Source organism: Spodoptera frugiperda, chromosome 26 (genome assembly GCF_023101765.2).
Source record: "Spodoptera frugiperda isolate SF20-4 chromosome 26, AGI-APGP_CSIRO_Sfru_2.0, whole genome shotgun sequence".
Taxonomy (NCBI): Eukaryota; Metazoa; Arthropoda; class Insecta; order Lepidoptera; family Noctuidae; genus Spodoptera; species Spodoptera frugiperda.
The window spans coordinates 13721044-13746831 of NC_064237.1; the positions used below are offsets into that span (position 1 = coordinate 13721044).

Genomic DNA, 25788 nt, shown 5'->3' on the forward strand with positions numbered 1-25788 from the left:
AATCTCGGCGACGTCAGCAGTTGGATATTTTAAACATTTCTATAAATCAGGAGGTTTAACTAGGTTTAATTAATAATTGATTAATTAAAAGTACATTTCCTGCTGATTACACTATTTTGAGGTATTGTTGTAAAAGGACCAAATCTGGTCTTGTGGTACGCAAGTTGTTTGTTTTATATTCTGGTGTGAATTTTGACATGGTCCTGGCATGGAGCGGGCATGTGAGCAGAAACACAGCCTCGCATACACAAGTGACGTGACAACAATGGACGGATGTCTGGCTGTAATCGCGGGGCGCGGGCATTGTCGCCCGCGGCGCAGGAACATTGGACCACTCCATGACATGACTTAACATTCGTTTATTGATCTATAGAGGAAATTCGGCGCCTAAATGTGCCTTCATTAAAATATAATGACAGTGACGTTCGTAAATAATGGCTTTGATTATTATTGTGGTGACGATTGATTAATAAAATTACATGTTATGTTTTTGATTTACTCACGTAATTGGTTGACGTGGAACTCGACTAGTTTCAAGCCAGATTTTGAGACAAACAAAACAGAATGCACCACATGATTGTGTTCTTATAGGATGTTAGATAGTGACGAATTTCTTGTTTACAAAGTTAGATAATAGTTAATCCCTCCAGGTGCCTTCAACGTGTTCCAAGCTATAGGATCAGTCCGCAAAATTCCCAAATACGAGATAAAGCAACTTCATTGTTGACTTTATCCATCAGTTGATAAATATTCGAATGTATCGCTATGAAAGGCTCTCGAAAATGCTAATAACCGACGTAATAGATGAACCGATAGTGCTGATAGCGTATCGACAGATAGCGATGTATGTCAGGCTCGGTGAGAAAACTACGAGATGAAGCAGACACTAAACGGGCCTTATCAGACAAACCAACCGATACGGGGCCATATCCCAGTCATCGAACTACTCGAGCATTGAGTCCCTCTTGACATGATGAAAGTATCTAGTTATTTGAAAAAAATGTGATTAAATTCATTTGGTTCAAAATGTAGTAATGGTCAGAATACAAGTGCTACTAGAAGGTAGGGATTTAAAATGAGACGTGAAAAGTAAAGCTTGAAAGAAACATTTCGTACCGCAGGCCATTGACACGAGACTCACATTGGAAGCAGATTTAAAAATTCAGAATTTGGAATTGAGAACGCGAAGCAGGCGGCTTCGTTCGGATACACGTTCCGGTGTCCGCGTTACAGAATAATTAAAACCAAAGCGCACTTAATTACTGAAATGGCCACATATCTGTTGCTCGAGCTAAATGAGCCTCATTTTTATGAAACAGATAACATCGACGCCCGCTGGAAAGTCGGCGGCCGGCGCGATGCCGTGTCTATCACGGATTTGGGAAAGTATAGTAATGATGTTCGAACGCATTCTTTCAATAATAAACATTAGTCTTAAATTGTTACGTGACTTTCACCACCAAAATAACGAGTCAATCATTACAATGCACAAATAAATATTTATAATGAGCTTACATGATGATCGGTAGAGATTATTAAATTCAGTGGTCACGTTAGCTCTTCCAGACTGTTAAAAGATGTGTAGTTTCCTTTGTGGTATACCTAGCAAAGAGAAAGCGTCTGCAAACGGAACTTGTATTAAGCAAATATATGGCGTCTAGACTACGTATTCTCTATTGATTGTAGACAGGGGAGAAGCTGCGAGTTCACCAACACTGTCTCTGCACTGTCTGCTCACACTTGCAGCAAATTGTTTTGAAATTGATCCAATATTTACAGAGAAAGCTCTTTCTACGTGACTGTATGACTAGTTACAGTTAATATGTAATAAATGCCTGTTTATGAGCAAGGGGTTAGTGCTGCTACTGAGACACTAAATTAATATGAAACAGTCACGGTCCGATCGCTCGCACACATTGGGTTACACACGATGTAATGAATCAACGTGTCAGTTGCGATTAGCTTTTATTAATTGAATTGTCTGGTGCAGCCTGTAATTGCTGCCGCGAAGTGTCAACACCACACTTGTATTGTCATCGGGCATCAGTAATTGGTTCGATATGGACATGAAACTATTGCGAATGGTCGCAGCGGGCTGCAAGACGACACGCGACGGTAATGAGGTGTGAACATGTCAGATGGACACTTGATATAACGCAGGAGGACATGCGCACGCGCCGCGGTCTGATTCTGCGCGTGCGCGAGATGCCCGTAAATCACACAGGCTAGATCCGAACTCAATTTCTCTGACCATTTATCAGCAGCTCCAGCCATTTCGTGTCTGCACAAATAATTTGTGTGTGCACGCAACGGTAATTTGATAAAAATGTGGCGTCTTTGTTACATGGTGTAGTCACGTCAGCGGATATGTTGCGTTCTGGACGTGGTCATTAGATGCGTTCGAGACGGCATTATGGACTGCTTACAAACTAAAATGTGAAATTAATTACTGTTTTAGATTCAGTGAGCCGATTCTTCCGAAGCGAAGAGAAAATCATTATGATTGGTCGAAGCTGAGATGATCGAAGTGACTTCAGCATTAATTTTGTTAACGGTCACTTACATTAATTAATGTCTGTTGCTACTCTAAAGTGAAATCATAAGTTAGCTTGTTGTGCATTTTAAATGCATGTTTATTGTTCTCAACTTAGTTACCAAATCGATTGTATCGTAACAACTTGTCAAGTCGTCACTCATTCAATCCCCAAACTGGTATAGTTTGTGCATTGTCGCACACAATCGCTGGTAGTTACTTATATTGACAAATAACGTTCTTGTTTACTTTGCCGTACTTTATACAAGAGCGACATCCCTGTGTACATTAAGCTTAAGCTTTACTCTACTTAGCAATACCGATGGTACTTAGTTAATTATAAGAAATTGTATTATTAAAAAATAGCGGAAGGCGATGAGGTTGTAATTCTAGATAGTCCCAATGAAAACAACAAATAAAACATAACTAATATTATCGATCCTCGTCGTCATCGCCATTATGAATAATTCAAAAATGAAAGTATAGAAATAACATTTGCAGCAGACGTGTACGGTGTATAAATAATTCATCGAATTAATATTATTATAATGATGAACACTAGCGAGCGGTTATTAAACTCATTATTATCTGCAATTCATTTACTTTCACGTCAATTGTGAATATTATTTGCTTGTTTCCATGTTTTGAGGTAATTTAGCTATTTTAGGAGTAACTACTGCATTAGGTAACTATGTGTATTTTGATTAGAAAGGATTCACGCACATAGGTAGTTCCTTAATAGTTATTATGTTATCGGCTTACTCACGTAATCTTTTGACGAGGAACTCGACTAGTTTCAAGCCATGCTAGAGGCTCATATTCATGAGCAGCATTACGCGACACACGACGCGGCGATTGTCGCACTGCTACTATCTACTCGTCTACTGTCTGCTCATCAAAAGATTACGTGAGTAAGCCGATAACATAGTAATTAATTTAGTATGTCTCACGAAAGTTACAATAAAATCATAGTTCCTTAATAGTTATGCGAATTAAAATTTTGCATGCTTTTCCATTGGAGCTTTTCATAGATTATTCAATCTTTACAGTAGTTTCCTATTTCAATAAATAACATATGACCAAGATAAATTTTGAGACCATACTAATCATCATCTAATGAATGACTCATAAAAAGAAAGGTGGGTTTTGAATAACTACTATATGGGATCTCAATTTATCTTATTATCAAAGGTGACACCAGATTGCCGTTTGAAACGCTACTCAAAAATTCCACCATATATAAAACCATGTGAAAGTTATACCAGAGGGTTTATAAGTTTGTTATGATACTGAGTAGATGGACAATATTATTTTGTAACAATTTAATCATATTTACTTCCAAGAAAAAATATTAAGTAGTTAGTTTTTTTTTTTAAATAACTAGGTAATTACTGGCAGACGAGGTATACCGCGGTGCGGTGGTTTTAGCCGGTAGCAGTCAACATTCTCTGGTGGTCCTCACAGTATCCAGGAGCAATACAATCGCGTAGGAAAATAGTTACAAGTGCTAGTGCGAACTGATAATGCGAGTCTCCATTTAGATTCTGGTCAAATACGGGGATCCAACCCTTTAAGTAGTGACTAATAGTGCCATCTGTCTTGATCAAGGAGTTTAAGGATGTTAGGTGGCTGGTGTAATAAATAATAATAAGTAATCAATTTAATACAATTAAGGAGGACCCCGGCATACGGGGTCCAAGGGGACCACGGGGTAGGCCTCGTGGTCGGGAGCAAGGCTGCCCAGGGGCAGGCCTCAGACTCGGGCCAGAAAAAAAAATATTTTGAAAATATTAAATTAGTGTTTTTAACATTTGTTGGTAGGTATTTACAGTTGTCGACTTTTGTGGCGATGATTTTCCCCCTTCAAAAAAAGGTAGGTTATTTAGGTATCTACTTCCTAAATCCTATGATCTTCTTATCTGACAAAAGTAGATTTTCTTGTATGAATATTTAGGTATATGCGTGTGGACGTTTTCTGCTCTTTGGGCTGATATCGTTATTATCGCAACATCACGCTTTGTTCTTACATGGCCAGTTGTTGGTAAGGGGTGGAAATCTATAAGAATACATAGATACGAGATACCCGCATGCAATTTCTAGTAAGTAACTATATGGTTAATTAGGTACTTCAACCATAATTATAATAGCCCATTAAAAATCTAATTAGAATTTGATAGCCATGTTTTTATAACATCATAAAATGTGGGTACATGGCGTGAATCTGCAGTGACGCAGGTTGTGGAGTTCATCCGCGTAGATAGGTGTACCCACCTGAGTGCAGCTGAAAAAACAACAGCGGCGAGGAGAAGAATGTTTATAAATAATTCATACGCATAACATAAGCAGCGCGGCGTGTCTAGGCACTAGGCAGTAGGCACTAGGCGTCTGGCTAGTGGCTAGTTCAAGATCAGCGCATGAAACGGCACATACAGCGAGAGGCGAGCACGAGAGAGCGAGGGTGTGCAGCACGGTGCCCGAGGGCTGCGGCCGCTCGCGCCCGGCAGCTATACCTATCGCTACCCATCCCATGCCGGGACAATCGATTCGCGGGAGTCGCTCGCTCCCCCAGCGGCGCGCCCGCCCGGCACGGCCCGCGCCGGCCGCCTCCGCACCCGACCGGCACATTCTACCGATAATAACATAAAAACTTACCTTTTTACACTTCAGCAAACTCACACCACCAAAGAAATGCAGCCGGGAGATCGCGAGATCAAATCACAGGTTGCACTATATTCGCGAACGGCAGATTCAGTCTAACACTTCATCAATCAACTTGACACTGATTTTTATTTATAAAATGTAATAATATGTATAATAGTGTGTACCGGTACGGTTTGGTCCGGTGTAGATAAATTAGCGTAATTCGTTGCGACAACAACGTTACCCCCACGGTAGTTCGCGGTGGACTGACCGGTTTGAAGGTGGCGCTATGCGTGCGGCGGCAGGGACGCGAGTGAATGCAGCTGCGGAAGCCCCGTTAGAAAATGCTCCAATAAGAATCCAATATGAGTCTGCGCGTCTGCAGGCGCCCAATAGTTACACAGATTTAACAATAAGGATTTGCCCGTGAAAGTTCAAAAAGGTTCATGTTCATAATTATTCGAGTTTAAATCATAAAAATTAAATGGTCGTACTCGTATGCATTAATTAACGTATTAACGGTAACTTAAAAAGTCCGTAACTAGAAAGTTGCTAAATTATTACATTTTCTTGCAAAAGCTTTTGATTAATATACTGACAGAGACCTACCCACCTAAAGACAGGCGAATAAAATTACCACAAATTTAGAATAAATGATAGTAGTGCCTATTTAGGTAAAATAAATACCTGAAAGCAAATTTACAAAAAATAAATAAGTAACACTCAGTTTGGACATCTCATGAAAGTTATTGATTCGCCTAATTGTCTGACCTGCAATGTAAGAGATGTCTACCACGCTTGCTTTAGTGGAGTGTGCTCGGGTTGGCGAGAGAGTTAGAGTAAGAACACACACCGAGCTTTTTAAGGTATGGGCAACTTAATTTTGTCTAAACCGACATCCAAATTAAGGACAATTTTTAGTTGAACCATAGAGCTGGCGCATCATCGCTTTGTGATTAAAGCTGTTTCTAATAAAGACTAAAAGAAGTAACACGCAGGTTGGCTGTCTATATCATTGTATAACCTATCCTAATTAATCATTTTAAGTTTCTCGTACATAACTTTAGGCATGTTGCTAAGGTTTAATTTAAGTTATTACTGTATCATTTACACTTCACAGTTTCATCGAGTTTCAATAGAATAAGTTCACAATGTTAAATTTTTTGGTCACGTCTGTGTTATCCAACGGTGCAGTTTTTCAATTTGTCAAACAAAACGTGCGTTGCTAAAGCAGAGCCAGAGGTACTTCAATTAATCCTAGGATTGAATCGATTTCACGAAATTCGGAACTGGTGAATGTGGAATCTTTTGTGAAAAAGATTATTCATAAAATATTCGTTAGGTACATATTCTCTTCGGTTGGAATAACCAAATGCTAAATGGAGGTTTCACGGAAGAAGGCGTTCGAAAGTCGTCGTACTGTTTACTGGCTTGTGTTACCCACTGGATATTTGCATTTGTTTAGTGTTAAGAACCCTTGAGTGAGCACTCTCTCTTCAGACTGGAACGAACTACACGTGGAACATTTCTCTAAAACGGAAAACACCTAGTAAAACCATAGGCTTTTCGTTTGTACTGAACTGTGACTGAGCGTGTGGCAAACTCGTGGGTCACACCTAGTTTAACCGCCGGCACTCCTAGGCTCAGGTCACAGACTTGTAACGAGTGCCCAGCGTAGGCTAGGCACTCCACACCCCACCGCATTTGATGTAATTCATTACTATTCACGATAATATTATGGCTTTTGTTTATTACGTTACAAACATTCCTGTTTGCTAGTACCGTTTTCCTTGTTCCTTCATAGCAACCGGGACACAACAGGGTAAATGATTTTAGTAACACTAGCTTATTATAGCACTACTAAGGTTATTGATGTGAATGGTGTCTAGAAGTAAACGGTCCTGTTAACAGCTGCGGGCAGTAGTGATGGCGGTTAGCTAGCGGCGGCCGGCGAGCGGGTGTGACCACAAATATCTGCAGTTTAGTCGCTGCTCGCGGATAGTTATGTGTTCTCAGTTGTGGGAAACTGCTTCCTGTGCGACGACTGTGGTCGGAGCGACACGTACTTTATACATGTACGTCATTTGGCTAAAAGGACATAGAGACTGTTAGACACCTACTCGTCACAGATTTTTGTTAAAGTTAAAGGAGGAACAAATCTACAAGAACTTGTCACAAGCTAAATGCCCTTGCTAAACTAACAAGTAACCGACAAAATTTCAGATTTTTAATTTATTGATCTTAACCCTAAAGCTGGATCAATCTTCTTTATTGTAGAATTATTGTCATCATTGACATCGGTCGGTAGGTAAACCACCCTTAGTCGTAAACGGGATACCCTTGAAAGTTTATATCTCAGATGAAAAGTGTGTGTGTGTAGATACTTGACCCTAACCTGGGAATGTTGGATGGTAGCTTATAAGTTTTTCCCTCGTAACAAGCCATTAGAAGTCCATTGAAGCACGGCGGATACCGCGGACGTGCAGCTGATGGAGCGTGCGAATTTACGGCCGACGTCAGCCGTGCCAGCTGCAATTTGCTTACTACTTAGTTATAAGGAAATATCTGAGTCCGTGTGGGAGACTATTCCAGTGAGCAGCTGTGTGTGGCGCCATCTACTGCTTCTTGGAGTTACAGGCATGATTTCTTTCTTGTGTCTGTCTGTATGTGTGATCACAAGCTGAAATTGTGATGATCATCAAATAGAAAAGACATAAAAGAAGAAATGCCGTAATTAGCCAATAATTCACCCGCGTCCACATAATTTCCGCGGCGGTGTTCCACAACTCAGCACATGTTGCTGCGAATTCCTCATCCTCATACTCCTCGTATCGTAAATCAGAGCAGAGTAACCATTTGCTGCGTCCGCGCCACGCTCTATGGGCACGTCACCATCATTTCAGGAACATGAAACATTGGTCAATTAAAGATTTTTCAGAGTTAGGTTATTCATTACTTAACTATTTTGTGCGTTCTTAACTAGTCACAATCATGTACGTTACTTTATTCCTACATTTACAACATGAATAATTATTTCGTTAAGAGACTAGCCTGTCGCCGTTTCGGTTGGTAGATGGCACTACAATGCCCGTGTTTTTGAAAGTCGAGCCATAAACCGAATACTAACACTAACACCTAAAGAACAACATAATTTATAACCGACCTACTTGCCTCGGCTCTGTAAAGATAAATTAACAATAAATTAATTTTACGCTCAAATTATACAAATTTCCGTTTGATCCGGTGATTTCTAGTGCAATGCGTTAAGTCTGCGTCAGATACCATCGTCCACGTGAACGGGCGGAAAGATGGCGAGATAGCACGCAGCTCGGATGCTCCTGATAGCAGGCGTCTTCAGATCTCGGATGGAATGGGGCCGCCATTATGTCGCAAACTGGTGACAAAGTGATGGTAAGTACACTACATACTTCACATACCTGAGGTAAACGCAGAGATCGAGCGGTGGTACTAGCAAGTCACCATGCATGAGAGTCAAGTCACAAAAATAAAAGAACATAAATAAGAAGACGTAGTTGCAGTGGACTTGGTAAAATCTTCCTGTTACAAAACTGAAAATAATGGAGAGAAGATAATATATTCTTAGATGATATCCATTTAAATTCTTGAAGCAATAATATTATAGGGCAAAGCTCAAAGGTGATGACTATCACCTACAGGTTGCGGAGTTTGAATACCTGACATTTGCCATTATTGCACCTTTCTCTAAATTGTACCTGTGTAGTTTAGCCACAGTTATCTGAAATCATTGCGCTTTAACATGTTTCGACGTGGTGTCTAATGTTAGGTGTAGGTAAATAGGTTTGAGGCCATAAGAATGCAAATATCATCAATTAGCTGCTTCAGATCGCGATGCGGAACAATAAGCAGTTGCAGTAAGAGAAAGGTGCTAATTATGTAATCTGTGATTGTTTCCATCGCGGGCAGAGTGAGGGATATCATTTGTATGTCGGCGGCTGTCTGTAATTGCGTCTATCATGTTGTTTAGATACGTTTGATGGTTCTCATGGCTGTTTTCCACCTCGTTTGGCAAGAAACAATGAAGTTTCCTATCTTCCTATTGAATATTCTAAGGCTTCTTCGAAGCAGCGTTTTTTAATCCCCCATGTTTAGTAAGTAGGCGATGTTATTATGATGAAACGTTGGTTTATCAAAAATCTCTGAGTTATGGGTTGTTTACATCATAAGCACCAGTAGTACTTCAGACTTGTTACATTCGACACAATATGATGATAACATTGGAAATTCACATTCTATGAAGGAAGGAAACAAGTTGCTGATCATTCCCCGTAAGAAAGACAAAAGAAAGTAACATGTGTAGTAGTTGATAATGTACTTGTTATGAATAAGACGATGGTAACTGTTGATGATGGTAAGCGCCTAAATTAGGTAGGTACTGACCCGACAGGTGTCAGAGGTTTAATTACATATTGTAGATTGTTCCACCCGGGCCTGGGAAAACGGAACTTGTTATGAAACATGAGTTATTGTACGATCAGCAGCACTCACTACTTGCTCTACTACCAAAACAACGGAATCTTTGGAAAACGGAACAAACGAAACTTAACGCCATGTTTTATCAAATATTTTGACAGTTCCATCTCTTCATTATGGCTAGTACCACTTCGAATGAGTATGATATAATGGCAGATGCTGCACGGAGCTACACACTATGTGGTCGAAGTCGATGGTAAAAGTTGCGTGCGAAAACTGCAATAAAATCGCACACGTAGGTAGTTACTGGAAATATTTATAAATGATATTGCTTTTCATCTGTCCATTTTACAGACGAACGTCTTCGACGTAAGTCTTCGATTCCGTTTTGGGCTATCACGGCGGCTCGACGTCGGGCTGCACAAATATAACTGTAGTGTTAAATAAAAAGTTAATAAATATACAGTTCATTACCGAACAATGCTCCCGATCTCATAAACGCTTTACAAAATAAGTAATAAATATTACCGAAAGCGTAGCGGGACATATAAAACGTCTTCATCAGACACCAATTATCACTGCTACCTCTCCCGTTAAACTTGTAAAATGTTCTCGTTTCTCAGTAATTATCTGACCAGCCTCACTTGGTCCGCCTCACCCCGCGCCCGCTCACTGTGCGCGGAGGCTGCGGGGGCGCTGCGATCGCTTTCAGGGCTCAACTTAATTACCTGTTTATTGTAGGCCAACCAAGAAGAGCGTGAAGACGCCGCAATTTCGGTATGTGAGCGATTTAATTAAGAATGTTTAATGTTCACTATTTTAATTTCATTATGCGCTTTCATTTTGACTTATACGAGTATGATTCATAGAAATTGCTACTTCCATGCTTGGAAAGCGGAGATATGGTTTACATATACCACACATAAATGAATTACATACCTATTCTTATAAGCTAAATCTAAGTTTTATACAAGTGTAGGTAATGTGGAACTAAGTATTAACCGTTTTGTTCATTGCAGGCCTGTAACTTCTTACTTTTTTTAAATCCTCCAAAGTCCCTAATTCTAATTGATGAAAGCTGTAAACTAAGAATTAATATATGAATAAAACAATCTCTTGAAGCGGACATTTAGGTGAAACAATGTAATTTCCGTTTGATGACTAGCATTTTTATTATTCTCGTTCAATCAGGAGAAATTATAATGACAATCGAAAGCTTTCTCGATACTTTGCACACCGATCATGACTAAGTAATAAAGTTTTATTGAAATATACGTAGATGCGAGATGCTGCTCTCTAGCCAGCAATTGTTATTAGAAATCTAGAAACATCGGTGTACGAGTAAATACGCGGAGGTTAGTATTCATGACTTGCTAACCACTTCCAGTTTCTCGCGGATTAGCACCTCGAGGACTCGACGCATGCAATTACAATCCATATAAACATCGAATTTACGATGACAAGCCTCGTTAAACCTCGGAATTAGGAAAGCCGATGGCTTGGTGTCGCGTGCGCCGGCGCACCTCACCGCGGCATTATCATAATTGATGAAAGCAGTAGCGTATCTATTGTAACGCGAGTTTTGTGCGCACTGCGCTGCGGATTAAGTATCCGCTTAATTACCGTAATGCCAAGTAAAATTAAGATTTCCGAATAATTTGCCAGCTCACGGAGACTCTCATCTCAGTTACCTACTCCTACCGTGATCTCAAACGTGTGTCACATGTACCGTGGTATCATACAACGTGGTTAAACGCACAACTTAATTCTTTTCATGACTAGATCTAGGCACAAAGTTCTATGGGAGTGCGACTGCATTCTATCTGGAGATATTGACAATGTGGGTTACGATAACTTACTTAGGTAACAATTTCTTTTTCAGATCGCACCTCACTGAAGAACAGTGTATGATATCAGCTGCAAATATTTTTCTGATTTTTCCAAGTATACTGTAACTCATTTGGCAGCAATCTGAAAAATGTTTGATGAGTAAAAAACGTGCGCATTGTCAGCGATAGCATTGGCGGGCAAAAACTAAGTGTTGCCATCCAATGTGAATTATGGCCGTTTCAGGAAAGTGTAGCCGAGTAAATGTCAAAAAAGTGATCTCTAAATGTAAATTTTATTAGAGTCCAGTCTCGTTGAGCCAAGATAGGTACCTAGTTCAAATAATTTATGTTTTTAGCAATGTATGATGGTGTCGATAAAATCTGGACCAAACACAATGGATGGATATTTCCTAGGTTGGTAATATTTTAATTAACGAAATACTTTATTGCAAAACAATCTTTACAAAAATATCTGAGGTCTGACATACGTTCCAGCTCCAGCTGTGTCTATAGTTAAACATTTATTTTGTGTAGACATTTTGGATTTAGCACAATTTGCACAATCCTGGCTGGAATGTAGTGCACTACGAATTTAAACAGTCGTAATGCGCGGTACTTTATATCTGACCGCTTGACATTACACCGAGGTATTTACTTTGCATGTTGCGTGTGTATCCGTGCGTTTCCATTGCAATTTATTTCAATTAGTAAGGTGTACTTACTCACTTATCTATTCAGAGCGAATTCTTTGACGCCTCGCGCAGTAAATTAGATAGCTAATTGCACATAATAATCCGCATCGTCGATCTATCGATAATGAAGAATTAACGATACACTGGTATTTCGACGTAAAGCGGCTTAAGTACATAGATATCTAAGTAATAAAATTTTGAATATTTACGTTGATACTTGATACGCTTTCCTTCCTGCTGTGAATGAAGTAGGTAAAAGTGTAGGTAAAAGTATATGATTAGGGTATTTCCAAGATTTCCAACTAAAGTTGATTAAGTTTTTTACTGTGTTCGTAGAATAAATGTTAGGTCTTCTCTAGAATAAATTGTCATTCAGGTTTGATACGCTTTATTTATTTATGAGATTCATGCTATACGGTACATTAAACTAAACTTATTCTAATGTATCTACCTACCTAGATACTAATTACCTTAAAATAAACATATCTACTGTAGATATATCTACGTACCATACTAAGCTACCAAAGAAAAAAGTTTATTTTGTTTAAAATTATGCTTAGTCTGAATTTTCCTAAAGAATTGTGAGAGGACGCCGCTGAGCGGAACGGGATCCTAATTAAATTATCTGGAGCATAACATGCGCACGTATTTTATGCTTCATGTTTTTTCTGGACGTTATCTAAAACTAGCAATTTTGTTGACTACAAAAAGTTGGATATACCTAGTTGACTAAACTGTTTATCTATCTTATGTGTCGATGTTATTTGTACATATTTAGAAATTAAATCATAGCCGTACACATACAACACAGAGTAACGTATTTACTTAAACGAAAATATATTATGCTATCCTTTTATATAACATTTTTAATTGCTTAATTTTATGTGTGTTAAAAAATAAATCCTGTTTATATTTAAAGCAAATCTGTTTTAAAATATGAATGTTATACAGGGTGACTTTGAATTCGACGTATTCCTCTCGGGAGGTGATAATACAACTAATTTCCTACAAAATTAGCCCTGAGGTCCTTGGGCGGAAAGTGGCTAGTTTCTGAGATATTCAACATTTTTGGTTTTGGTAAAAAAATCCCGAATTGATTACAAAAACATCAATAATTTAAAAAACTCGTTGGATTTTAGTAGTTTTAGATTTAATCAGTTGCCAATACATCAGTTATCATTTATAAATACTAAAAATAAAACGGAGATTAGCGCAGTATCGAACTACTGTGCGGCAATAGTAGGAGGTCTCGGTTCCCACGTGTTATATTGGCAGGGCGATCCCACTACATGACTTCATGGCATGGAATACGTCGAATTCAAAGTCACCCTGTATATTTCTAAACAAAAAAATAATAACTGAATAATAACTGAATGTACTTCTTGTGATTTCGGAACGTTTATGGTTATGTCAGTAAACTGACATTCCTGCTGTCAGATGTATGATTTTGACTTTGACACATTGAGAAAAGAGGTTATGTTGGTGTAATTACTAGATTTTCGATATTTGAGTGAATAATGTGTTAAATGATAACTAAATAAAGTGAGCGTTGAATAATAAGTAGTTATACGATAAACTGAAATCATGGCTTTTGCATCGTTACGTTTTAATTTCCTGCACAAAGTGGTTCAAACCGCAGCCTACACTACCCTGCTGAAGAGGCCTATGGCATATAAAAGTTCAATCTCTCTAGAAACATTGTACCCAAACAGTTCCTTGAAACTCACGACACCTGCATTTGTAAGTATTCTATGCATTTAATGATGGTTTTGAAGATAATTGTGCTTGTATTTATATTGGTTTGTTTATTTTACAGCAACCAGACGCCAATGAGAAGTTCTCAGGCTTCATACCCATCGACAAACTAGATATTACGTACAGCGCCAGCTCGGGGCCTGGAGGACAGAATGTCAACAAGGTATTTTCTTAATAAGCTTACAAAATATATTTATACATTATATTATATTTTCATTATAATATAATGTAATTTAATGTTTTATATTTGAATGTCTCTATTACTTTACTTCCAGGTGCACACGAAGGTTGATTTGCGATTCAAGCCGAGTGAAGCTGACTGGCTTCACCCTGACATCAAAGCTAAACTAATTGAACAGGTAATTACCTCACAATAGGCACTTATTTAGTTTATTGTCATTTGTCTTGCATAAAAATTATAACTGATTAAATATTTGCTTTAAATCAGATATATTCATATAGACACTAATTTTACTATCTCTTTCCAGTTTGCAAACAAGTTATCAAAAGACGGCTACCTAATCATCAGGTCGGACACGACCAGGTCACAACAGTTGAACTTGGCGGACTGTATGCAAAAACTTAGGAAAATAATCCGTGAGGCAGCAGTCACCAAGCGGGAACCTGCTCCGGAAACTGTGGAGAGGATTAGACAAAGGTAAGTCATTCAGGACCCACATTATGCCAATAAGATCATAGATGTACCTTCTTGAAAGTAAAATATGCCATCTGTTGGCCCTTTCATGAAACTATTTGCTTGGTTCTTTTATATGAATTGTAAAAGATGATTATAATTCTATGATAAAAACAAGAGTAAGATAAGTAGATGTATTTCAAATAGTATAATGTTTTAAAATATTTGTTCCAGACACCTGAAAGCGGCGCGCATGCGTGTAGCAGTCAAACGGGAGGAGTCCCTGAAGCGCGCCATGCGGCAGTCGCCCACTATAGACTTATGATTCTTCTATTAAATTGGGCATGCACGGCCTGCACCAGCTGAACTCTGAGACACTTACAAATTAATAAAAATGTACAAGTATCTGTCAACCTCAGTATTTGATAAACTGATTGCTGAAAAAGAAAATTATCCTTTTCTACAGTCTTTGTGTCAAATATGAGGTCTGAACAGTAATCTCAGAAGTTCAGTTTGGCCGTAAAGTTTGACTGTTTTATAGTTACTTCTTAATATAATATAGTTGTTTAGTTACCTGTGTCTTTATTTACTTGATGCATAATTACACAGACCTTGAAATAATAATAGAAAACAAATGTAAAAGTTGCAGTCTCGGTACCGCGACGCGGCTGTATTAACAGGCGCCTGATGTAAAATTCCGAGCAAATTGTAACAAAGAACTTTATCTTATTTTGTTCACAGGTACTTAGCAATTGTATTGTAATTACGTACTCGTATGGAGAACTATTTGAACAGTCAAACAACATTTATACGACGTTGGTAAGCGTATAAATGTTTCGTATGCCCAATTTAATAATATTGGAATAATAAAAATGAAATTGTACCTTAGATTTTAGATTAAGTCAGTACATACCTTAATATAATCATAGTTTACTACTTATTACAAAATTGTAGAAACTGTTTATGAAAGCTACTTAGTATATCTACTTAATAATTAGATAGCTTTTAGAACTTAGGTATTAAATGTTTGTCTTATTTATAATACTTATTAAATAATGTGTTTAAATAATAAATCTTAGAAACTAGTTCTAGCTTCCGTGGTTTTATTTCGTTGCACAGTACCCATACCGAATATACACATTAGACCTATTTCTACATTGTGTATATTTAAGAACGAGGAGTGCGTATAACACTCTTCGTGTACAATATAATAATGCATTCCGGGTAATGATGAACTTGCCCTGGCGTTGTAGTGCGACTGACATGTTCCCTGAGAGTTGCAGGTTTTGCCGCGTTATTACAGAAACTCAGGGTCTCATTCTACAGCAGAGTAGCCCTGAGTAAAAACAGAATTGTCTCCTCTGTATTCCATGTCGTCCATCTAAAAAGAGAGATGAAAGACTTATAAGTAGTTGCTCTTTCATTTAGGTTAAGTTTTTATATTTTTTATCTTGTTTTTATTTAAAATTTTAATGTACGTTTGTTTAATTATAATGTGTATGTGTATCTTATGGGTTTGAAATGCCTGGAATAAAGAATATTTAATTTAATTTAATTTAAGACAGGCAGGTAAATATCAACCACCACAAAAAAGTCATTCTAGTTGTCTTTGGTTGTCACGACGCCGTTGTCATAGCAACGTAGAAAAATAAACAAGGCATTTTATTTGACGAAGTTGTAAAACTGAAGAATTTGTAAAGGCCAACTTTATTTTCGATTATGTCTTATAGGGATTTGAGGAGTACGTATAAATAATATACATTTAGAAAAAATATATGGTGATTGCAAGTTTTAATGTTGTTGAACTTTATTTTAAGATTTTAGTGAAGCCATGCGAGTGCTTGGTTTTCCGAAACCAATCTCTTTGGAGAGCTTCAGGACTCCGAACTGGGACCTGATGGAGGAGTGCCTCCGGTGGCTGGCTGCCAGGGTGGAGCCTGACGCGGAGCTGGGCGGGGGCAAGCAGACTGTGGAGCAACGGGTGGCACTCGTCACTCATGCTATCGCGCTCTTTGTAAGTTTATTTCTAGGTTTGACTGGTTTAGGTTGTTCGTATGATGTCAGTTAAGTGTAAATATTTGCTTAGGAGAATGTTAGGAAGTGGTTATACGGTATATATACTTAAAATCTATATACTTAAAATCTATTTGTTACCCTATCTAACGCTTTAGTAAGAGACATGTCTTTTATTACCCGAAAGGATGCCAAACTGGAACCTTACGAAATAACCACAACAAATGTGCTCACGACTAGTGTAGACTGGGTACGATGGCACGATGCCATATTGCCATAAACGAAACTGTACCTGGAATCAGTTCAGACTTTATGCATTACTGAGAATGCGTTAAAAAAATCAAAAGGACCAAGGAATACGTAATATTAGGGTAGACTGGGTACGGTTGAAACAGTTTCACTAATAACGTCCATAGTTCTGGTTTTTATAACCCGAGCGATGAAGAAGATATTTTAAATAAAAGAGCATGTTTCTGTCTACTAATAGGCAATATGTTTTTAGTCCCAGGTGTGTTATTTTTAAAAGTAAATCAAATTAAAAAATAAATCGGATTTGTTGCAACCGTCCCCATCCCAGGGGCGGTTGAAACAGTGAATGGGGTCAGTTGAAACACATGCGAATAATACAAAATATAATATTACAACACGTTTTATTAATTGTTTATTTTAAATCTAAGAATAATTAAGTAACTCTTTGACATTAGTAATTAGTCTTCAATATTTATATACTTGAAACGATATTTTTAATCAGCCTTTAATGTTTTAAAGTAAGACTGGGTACGATGGCACGATTATAGACCCATATTGCCATAAACATAACTGTACCTGGAATCAGTTCAAACTTCATGCTATTACTGAGAATGCGTTAATAAAATCATAAGGACCAAGAAATACGAACTGTTATATATTAATGATGTATGATCCTATAGCACTCGCGCGCCAACATAAAGCTGAACGGCAAGCGCGTGTACGGCGCGGACGGGTGGGCGGTGCGCGAGCTGCTGAAGGTGGCGGCCATGCTGCGCGCCGCGCTCGACGCGCCCGCCGCCGACGACCACCACCACGACTCCTCGCCGCTCAGCTACGACTTCACCAGCCGGGTAACAGTAACACCACCATTATCCCACCTCATTGTATCGTGTAGTAACAGCTTCCATGTTTCCAGGACACTCGACACTATCGACGATTTTCATAATAGTAACAGTTACCTTCTTGTCTTTCAGTTGGGCGAGATCAAACAAGCTCGTGCTCTGGCGACAGATATAACTGCTCAGGGTGCCTTCCTATATGATCTACTGGCCAAGGAGGCAGAAAATAAGGTAAGGATATCACCTTTTTTCGGAGCACATACTAAGAGCTGGAGTGTCGTGCTATTTTACTAGTCTTAGTACGTCACAGTGACAATTGTGTAATCCAATTCAGTATGAATAGTGCCCTTTTCCGCAAGTGGCGCCATCTACACAGCGCAAAAACGTATTGTTAACTATAGGAGCAACGCGAGCAGGCTCTGTCCCGTCCGCTGGACATGTCGGGCATGGAGGGCAGCTTGCGGCGCGCGCTGGAGGCGGTGGCGGCGCAGGTGGCGGCCGCGCGCGACCACATCGACAACGTCGCCGCCAGCGAGGCCGCGCTCGACGCCAAGCTCGAGCGCAAGCGCGCCGAGCTCGTCCGCGCTGAGAAGCGGCTGCACACTGTGCAGAAGATCAAGTAACTCTGACCAACTTACAAATGCTCTCTCTTACTCCACTCTACTGTATGGTTGAAGATCTAGAACTTGAGTGCTTGATAAGGATGTTAATTTAAATAATCACGACTGGTGATTTGATGATTGATCGATTTTTGTTACTATTTTATCCGACCAGACCCTTTTATTGGATTTAAAAAGTTAATTTGTATCTATCATCCTGGTTACCAGGCCTGCGTACCAGGGCGAGCTGACTGCGCTGGAGACGGAGATCGAGCAGCTGTGGGACCAGTACGTGCTGCGCTACCGCTGCGTGGAGGCGCTCAAACATCAGCTCAGCGTGCTCGAGAGCGCACAGGCAGAGGTCGGGACCTGATCTTTATTGAACTTTTTTGTATACAGCATGAGGTGCTTCACATTTCGCACATTTGCAGTGTAGGGTAACAACCAAATTCAATACTATTATAGGTAAGGACTAACACTTGTATAATACAATCTTGGATGCTGGCATGGTATGTCCAAAAACTCTCCTGCTGCCTGTCTCTCTAGATTAATCTGATTTTGTAACATCAGGCGGCTGAAGAGCAGCAGGCTGCCATAATGCAGCTCATTCACAAGTACGAGGCGGAGGACGTGCTCGGGAAACTCAGTGACTCGGGTATGATGGCATATTAATGACTGATTTATCGTTATAAGACTTTATGTAAGGTATACGTTTAGAGTAACTTTCCTTGGGCGACCAACTTTAGATGAGCCGGAGTCGAGCGACGACGGCAAGGAGCTGAGCGAGGTGAAGCAGCCGCGACCTGCGACCAGACCCAAAACACGGCTGAGGATCAAAACTGCAGGTAATTTATCAAGCACTTTCTTTTGACCAATTCCAAACTATTTAGATAGATTTATGTCTACGCTGTCTTTACCTGAACCGAATGTGACTGAATGTTAACATTTTACATTCGTGACTGTCATCGTATCGGTTGTAAAAGATATTGCTAAAGACAGCTAAAATTGCATGGCATTGAAAACTGATTGATATAATCGATTACTTACATCTGCTATATCTTTTCATCCTGATTGTCCTGTACGTACTAATTGCACTATGTAGGCACGGTGGCGGCGGAGGCTCGGCGCGCGTTCGGCAGCATGGCGGCGCGCGACTCGCTGGACGACATCCGCGACGAGGACGACTCGCGCTCCGACTCCGACTTCTCCGACAAGCAGGCCTACGGGGACCTCTCCATCTCCAGTGCGTACACCACCAACATACACCAGCATACACCGTCTCTAACGTTATTATTATAAAACTTTTTTACATTTATAAATACCATGACTTCGATTTCATACTTTTAGGGTTATGCCCTGTCAATATTTGTCTGGTTACTTTAATTTGAGCATGAATATAGCCTGCAATCTGCAGTTCATGTTTATCGGTCCGCTTGCGCATGGCAGTAGCGACTAGCAGTGGGTAGGGCGGTATTGCAAGTGGGTGCAGTAGACCCGTGGATGGAGTAGTGCAGTATATTGTTTGTGCAACACAGGGAAGGGCGCGGCGGGCGCGGAGCACGCGCGCGGGCCGTCCGCCGCCACCTCGTTCGGTGCGTGCCACTGCTTGCCTTGCTAGCACTCATACATCCATTACACACGCCATACTGCGGTGACTATACATTGCAGCTGTAAGGTGTAGGCCAACAGATGTGGGTAAGTTCCCTTGCTTGTTTATTGTACAAAGAGAAGACGTGGGACATAAGAAGAAGCCGTGGATGGATATTAAGATCTAAGAAGGTACCATCATATTCATCATTCTCATGCACCATGCATGGCCTGCCCAATGACATGTGTTTTTATAATCTATTTTTTCAATTTGCTGCGGCGCCATCATAAATGCGAACAATAAAGTCGCATATCACATATATCTATGACAGATCAACTGAAAAAAGGTTGTATAAAATAAGATGTTCCAGAAATTCCCCCGGTCAGTTTATGAAGTGATGTTGTGTGTGTAGGTGGCGGCGACATGCCGTCCCGCTGGTCGCGCGCGCGCCCGCGCCCCGCCACGCGCACGCTGGCGGCGGCCGACGACGACGACTTCGCCGATCTCATTGAAGGTTCGTTCAACCTTGACTTCATTGTGATCCTTAAGTCTTTGACTGCCAATAGAAAACTGTTGAAGGCAAATCCTCCGCTAACGTCGGTCACCTGGTGTCTCCCATGGCGCTTAACTTGTTAAGATACCTCCGAAACAGGATCGTGGCATGAGGCTTTTGTCTTGTCCAGCAGCGGATGTCTTTGATTAATGATTAAAAGTTTTATATCTCAGTGCCAGGAGTAATTAAGAAGATTTGAGGAAATTTATGGTTATTGCCTTCTGGTTGGTCCTTAGCGAGAATGTAAAGGAATTGACGGTAGTGTACGGTGTAGGTGTGGAGAGCGGCGAGGCGGGGGACTCGCTGGGCAGCAGCTCGGAGAGCGAGCTGCGCGTGACGAGCGCGCGCGGCAGCGGCCGGCCCGTGCGGCCCAGCGCCGCGCCCGCGCGCGCCTCCGCGCTCAGCGACAACGAGTTCTAGGGACCACGGCCATCACAGCGACTACACTATGGCCGAAATCAATAATCGAACTCAATCCATAATCTTTGGAGTCATGTGTCGTGTCTTAGATTCATGGGTCACAAACCTAAGTCTATCCAGATTTAGATTGAGGTCAGCTTTTAAGTAATTTCGGCCTTTGAACTACACAGTCCACTTGTATGTTTCGTAGACTTTCGTTTATTTGTGTTGTAATAAACGTTTCAAATGGCTACTGTTTATTTTTTTTCTTTTAGTATGAATATAATCGAAAATTTAGTACAAAATATTTTTAATGGTTATTATAACGTGTTGTTGCAGCATTTTAGAGTAAGGCCTCGGCCTCGAATTTTGCGGGCAGCGGGGCGGCAGCGGCGGCGGCGCGGGAGCGGGGCGGCGGCGGCGGACCCGTTCTCGAAACTAGCGGGCAGATCGCGCGGCACTACAGCGGTGTAGTGTTGTGTTCGTGGTTGTGTTGTCGAGATATTTGTTTTTATTAGCGAACGAAATGTGTGAAAAACGGTGACAACATCTTTTTGATTCAAATTTATTCCTAACGCTCGCATCGCATTAGTTACTAATTATTCTATAAAACATAATAAATATTTTATTTGACATAACAAATCATTTTTATTTTCCAAACAAATTCTACGACTACACCAGAATGAGTGTAGAAACTTTTGACTATATTCTTGAAACTATCAGGCCTCGGCCTCGAATTTTGCGGGCAGCGGGGCGGCAGCGGCGGCGGCGCGGCAGCGGCAGGATCTTTTGCGTATAATCAAATGGACCGGTTTTCGAAAACAGCGGCGCGGGAGCGGCGCGGGAGCGGGCAACGAGCGGTGCACTCCAGTCAAGCGGTGACCGCCCGCGTTGCGCGTCTGCATTGTAGTATAGTGTTGTGTACCTACATTTTTTTTTGTGACGTATCAAAATGTCCTCGGACGTGCAAGAGCAAATGATTTCGGCAATCTTTGAGAGGACACCCATACGGAACAGCAAAGATGTGAACCATAAAAATAGAAGAAAAATTAACCAATTATGGGAAGAAATAAAAAACGAACTGAATATTGAAGACTAAAGCAAAAACTGAAATCACTCTTGATAGTTTCAAGAATATAGTCAAAAGTTTCTACACTCATTCTAGTGTAGTCGTAGAATTTGTCGGAATTTTGTCTTTGTTCTTCATAATTTCGATAAAACTCGCCATTTATTTTCCTTGCCCTATAGTAGGTCTTCTTCTTTTGCCCACAGTAAATCGAGCGTTAGGAATAAATTTGAATCAAAAAGATTTCGTTCGCTAATAAAAACAAATATCTCGACAACACAACGACGAACACAACACTACACCGCTGTAGTGCCGCGCGATCTGCCCGCTAGTTTCGAGAACGGGTCCGCCGCCGCCGCCCCGCTCCCGCTCCCGCGCCGCCGCCGCCCCGCTGCCCGCAAAATTCGAGGCTGAGGCCTCAAGAGTGATTTAGTGTCTAGAATTAATCCAAAACGATTTAGAGGTATATCGTCCGAGGACATTTTGATACGTCACAAAAAAATGTAGGTACACAACACTATACTACAATGCAGACGCGCAACGCGGGCGGTCACCGCTTGACTGGAGTGCACCGCTCGTTGCCCGCTCCCGCGCCGCTCCGCCGCCGCTGTGTTCGAAAACCGGTCCATTTGATTATACGCATAAGATCCTGCCGCTCCCGCGCCGCCGCCGCCGCCGCTGCCGCCCCGCTGCCCGCAAAATTCGAGGCCGAGGCCTAATATAGACTTCCTACTTATTATGAGAAGTCACTGTGTGACTAAAATAAAACACCGTTGTTGTATAAAAAGTAATATTTATTCGTCGCATCCCCCAAGCAGTATCCGTTCATAATAAATAACCCCCACTAGCCGACAGTTGGAGACAGACAAGCAGTCACTAGTCACAGTGCTCCCCCCACCCCGTAGACTTAGCCTAACGTACATAATATGATACATCTCATCGTGAGCTTATTTACACACAGGTATATATTACAGTCTCTAAGTATTTGTGTTACAAAGATATAAGTAAACATATCTAGGTACTATGTTCTAGGTGTATATCTAAACCATTCCTACAAGTCTAGTTTACGTATAGTTTGGATACCGTACAATTTTACAAAAATAATTTAAAACTTCAATTAACTCATTGAAGATTAGTACAGCTCTGTGGTCTAGAATAGGTCTACTCTAGTCTCTGGAACTGGGTAAAATTAGACCGAGTTATATAGAAGTAAGTGCTCTTTTCCTATTGTACCTACTCTTATTGGAACCTTAGGAAAAGGACCCTTATACCGTTGAAAAACTACAAAAATATACACTATATAATATTTATAAATAGCTTAATAGAAAATAAAATCAATAAAATGTCTAATTACTTAACAATCAACCAATAACGTGAGAATATTGAGCAACAATTTGGATGTTAGTGTTTAAACCAATCGCAGGTTCACAATTTGGCACCGTTTAGGTACATAGGACTTTGACAATATATTATGTACAAACGTATACTCGACTATGTATCTACATTATGTAATAATTCAACTTACTCGTGAATATTTCTCATGATCATTCAAATTATTCATAGATGATACAATGTCATTAATTTTCCATGAGAAATAATTCACAAATAATGACTAAGAGCTAGATAAATAAGACTTAAAGTAGAATATAACACAGATATTTGACGATACGTACAAGTTTACAATTCATTAGTAAAGTGTTAGTAAAATGTTAGTTGGTAGGTACTAGTCGTATGGTTGATGACACAATGTGGAACAATGAGGCGAATGATTCCAGACTGGTTTATTTAACAATGTAAAATTGATTGATGATGATAGATGACGATTGTTTCAAAGGAAACGTGTTATACCTAATTATTTTGTAGCAATAAGTATTGAAAACAGTGATTGTGTACACTCTAGACCGACACTAGTTTAGCAACATATGTGAGTAGGTACCAAGCATGGTGCGGGCCGTACGGTACTACATATTGTTTTCTCTCCTACATTACATTGTGTGAGTCTGTATTGACTATAAAACGAGTGAGAAGAACAAATGACAAAAGGTGAATGTACCACAAATTCGCATGTTACTTAAAGTTAGTTCGAGTATTTACAGTTTAACTTAACGCGTTGCGACCTTACAAGCTACGTTGTTAAGTTTGGTATGATATGCTTACACAGTTAGTTCACTAAAATTATTGCTAAGAGTATTATAACAACCTCTTACTGACTAACGTACTAATGCTCGTGTTCATTTACATGTTCGTAGTTATTTTAACCAACATTTTGATAGGGCTATAGTTTTACAGCGAAACAAGTTTCACGTTGACTCAAGTGTAGCAGGGATGTTATGGACTATGGATGTTCCGAAACTGGTCAGTATTCCGAAGTATTGTTAAAGTATGGGTATTAGTGCTACACCGGTAACATCCCCGCCACGTGTGACGCAGTGAGCTAGGCCGCCAGCTCGTTGTGCGAGTGGCTGGTGTCGGAGGTGGCGGAGGTGCTGGCCAGCGAGTCGTGCTGCTCCGCCGCGTGCCGGCTCTCGTCGCACACTGCTATGAACTGCTCCGCGTAGGCCCTGGAACGTAACACGTCATCCATAGTTATACTAACACCGATACAGATACATATTGCGGTAGCATAGAGTACGTCCTCTAGCTGGTTTTAAGAAAGAGTTTAAGATCGAGTTTAGTGGCTTTAGTATATGTTCAGTCAGTAGTGTATGGTACGGGTACTGTCTGATGAGGTAAATCTTACAATGAATAGTGATGTGATTACCTATCCAGACCGGTGTATGTCCGCTTGAGGTCTGCGTCGGTGATGTGGTCGCGGTCGGCGCGCCGCTTGCGGTGGATCCTCTCCAGCGAGCGCGCCAGCTGCGAGTCGCGCTCACGACCCTCGCGACGGCGCCGCTCCGTGGTCGCGCGCGGCGATCTACGACGGCGCATGCGCTACCACCAAAACATTTCCATGAAAATGTGCACTTATCAGTTTTATTATAAGTTTTTATTAATGCTTATGGATTACTCACAGCATCGTGCACAGGGTAGTAGACGGGGCCGGGCGCGTAGGTGGCGGGCGGCAGCGGCAGCGTGGCGTACCGCGGCGGCATCACCACGCACGCGGCGGGCACGCGCCCCAGCTGTGGCACGCAGACAACATCCAGTTAGTAAAAGCAGAGGAACATATAAACTTTAGGATATTTATTTTTATTGCGACCAGTTCGTAGTCGTCACACTTTCCCAACCTGCAGACTGCTGCGAGGCAGGGTTTACAGTAGAAAAAATATGTATCCCGGTTTCATGACCAAATCAATTGTGGTATTGGTAACGGATCAGATGACTTCTTGGAGAAGCTGAATATGTGCACACTAAATGGTTTATTTTAGCATCTAAAAAGCTGCAGTGATTCATTCAAAGTGTTCACACATTCGGTGTAATACGTACCTAGCCTACATCACACAATGTTTGATTTTTACATTTTTTATCATCATATCAATGACTCGCAAGAACTACATGACCCACTTTGCACCAGTAACGGATCATTGAGCAGAAACTACAAATAAGGCGCAATAAGTTAAGCATTGTGACCAACGCGCCTAACGCGGGGGTCAGCTCCGCAACAATGGCGCACAATGCGCTGTTCCACTCAGAGATATGCTTTGTGCTCCGCACAGACGTGGAGGACAGGGCTGCGGTATGTGGCTACTGACTGACTCTGTGAAAAGAATTCTTGACCTTAATACTGTTGGCTTGTTAAACTGTACTTGGATCTGATGAGTGTGTTGGACATATTTGCGTCGCGTAGGTACTCATACTCAAGCACAAGTGCTGTTCGTGTGCAATAAGACTAATAAGTTAATAACGTCACCCTTTTTTGTTAAATGCTAGTCTAGTCCATTAGTGGCTGCATCTACTTTAGGCATAGGTACATACTTTACATTTTGACTAGAGCTAACAATTTC

General features: G+C 40.6%; 4 protein-coding genes across 6 annotated transcripts in view; 2 read left to right on the forward strand and 2 right to left on the reverse strand.

Moving 5' to 3' along the window:
* LOC118264160 (protein singed) overlaps positions 1 to 5463 on the reverse strand; it is a 46784-nt gene extending 41321 nt beyond the window's left edge. The window contains exon 1 of the mRNA XM_035576575.2: positions 5186 to 5463. The gene's annotated coding sequence lies outside the window, so the exon portion shown is untranslated. The remainder of the gene's footprint in view (positions 1 to 5185) is intronic.
* An 8127-nt stretch (positions 5464 to 13590) lies between these two features.
* On the forward strand, positions 13591 to 15108 carry LOC118264696 (peptidyl-tRNA hydrolase ICT1, mitochondrial). Its single transcript, XM_035577294.2, has 5 exons — positions 13591 to 13886; positions 13963 to 14064; positions 14177 to 14260; positions 14390 to 14559; positions 14770 to 15108. The coding sequence occupies exons 1-5, from the start codon at positions 13731 to 13733 to the stop codon at positions 14858 to 14860; spliced, it is 603 nt and encodes a 200-aa protein (XP_035433187.2). The 5' UTR covers positions 13591 to 13730; the 3' UTR covers positions 14861 to 15108.
* A 1039-nt stretch (positions 15109 to 16147) lies between these two features.
* LOC118264695 (clusterin-associated protein 1) lies at positions 16148 to 20833 on the forward strand. 2 transcript variants are annotated; one of them, XM_035577291.2, is made up of 12 exons: positions 16148 to 16276; positions 16353 to 16549; positions 17478 to 17648; positions 17772 to 17867; positions 18038 to 18255; positions 18464 to 18596; positions 18806 to 18890; positions 18982 to 19080; positions 19338 to 19478; positions 19771 to 19827; positions 20236 to 20337; positions 20651 to 20833. In XM_035577291.2, the coding sequence occupies exons 1-12, from the start codon at positions 16255 to 16257 to the stop codon at positions 20794 to 20796; spliced, it is 1467 nt and encodes a 488-aa protein (XP_035433184.2). In that variant the 5' UTR covers positions 16148 to 16254; the 3' UTR covers positions 20797 to 20833. The 2 variants fall into 2 exon arrangements, with proteins under 2 accessions (XP_035433184.2, XP_035433186.2); XM_035577293.2 differs by lacking the exon at positions 19771 to 19827.
* Positions 20834 to 22614: 1781 nt separating this feature from the next.
* The window catches only part of LOC118264514 (uncharacterized), a 48997-nt gene continuing 45823 nt past the window's right edge, over positions 22615 to 25788 (reverse strand). For both annotated transcript variants that reach the window (XM_035577043.2, XM_035577042.2), the window contains exons 5-7: positions 24856 to 24966; positions 24603 to 24775; positions 22615 to 24402 (exon numbers count right to left, since the gene is read on the reverse strand). In XM_035577043.2, the coding sequence (XP_035432936.2) occupies positions 24276 to 24402; positions 24603 to 24775; positions 24856 to 24966 (411 nt within the window). In that variant the 3' untranslated portion in view covers positions 22615 to 24275. The remainder of the gene's footprint in view (positions 24403 to 24602; positions 24776 to 24855; positions 24967 to 25788) is intronic.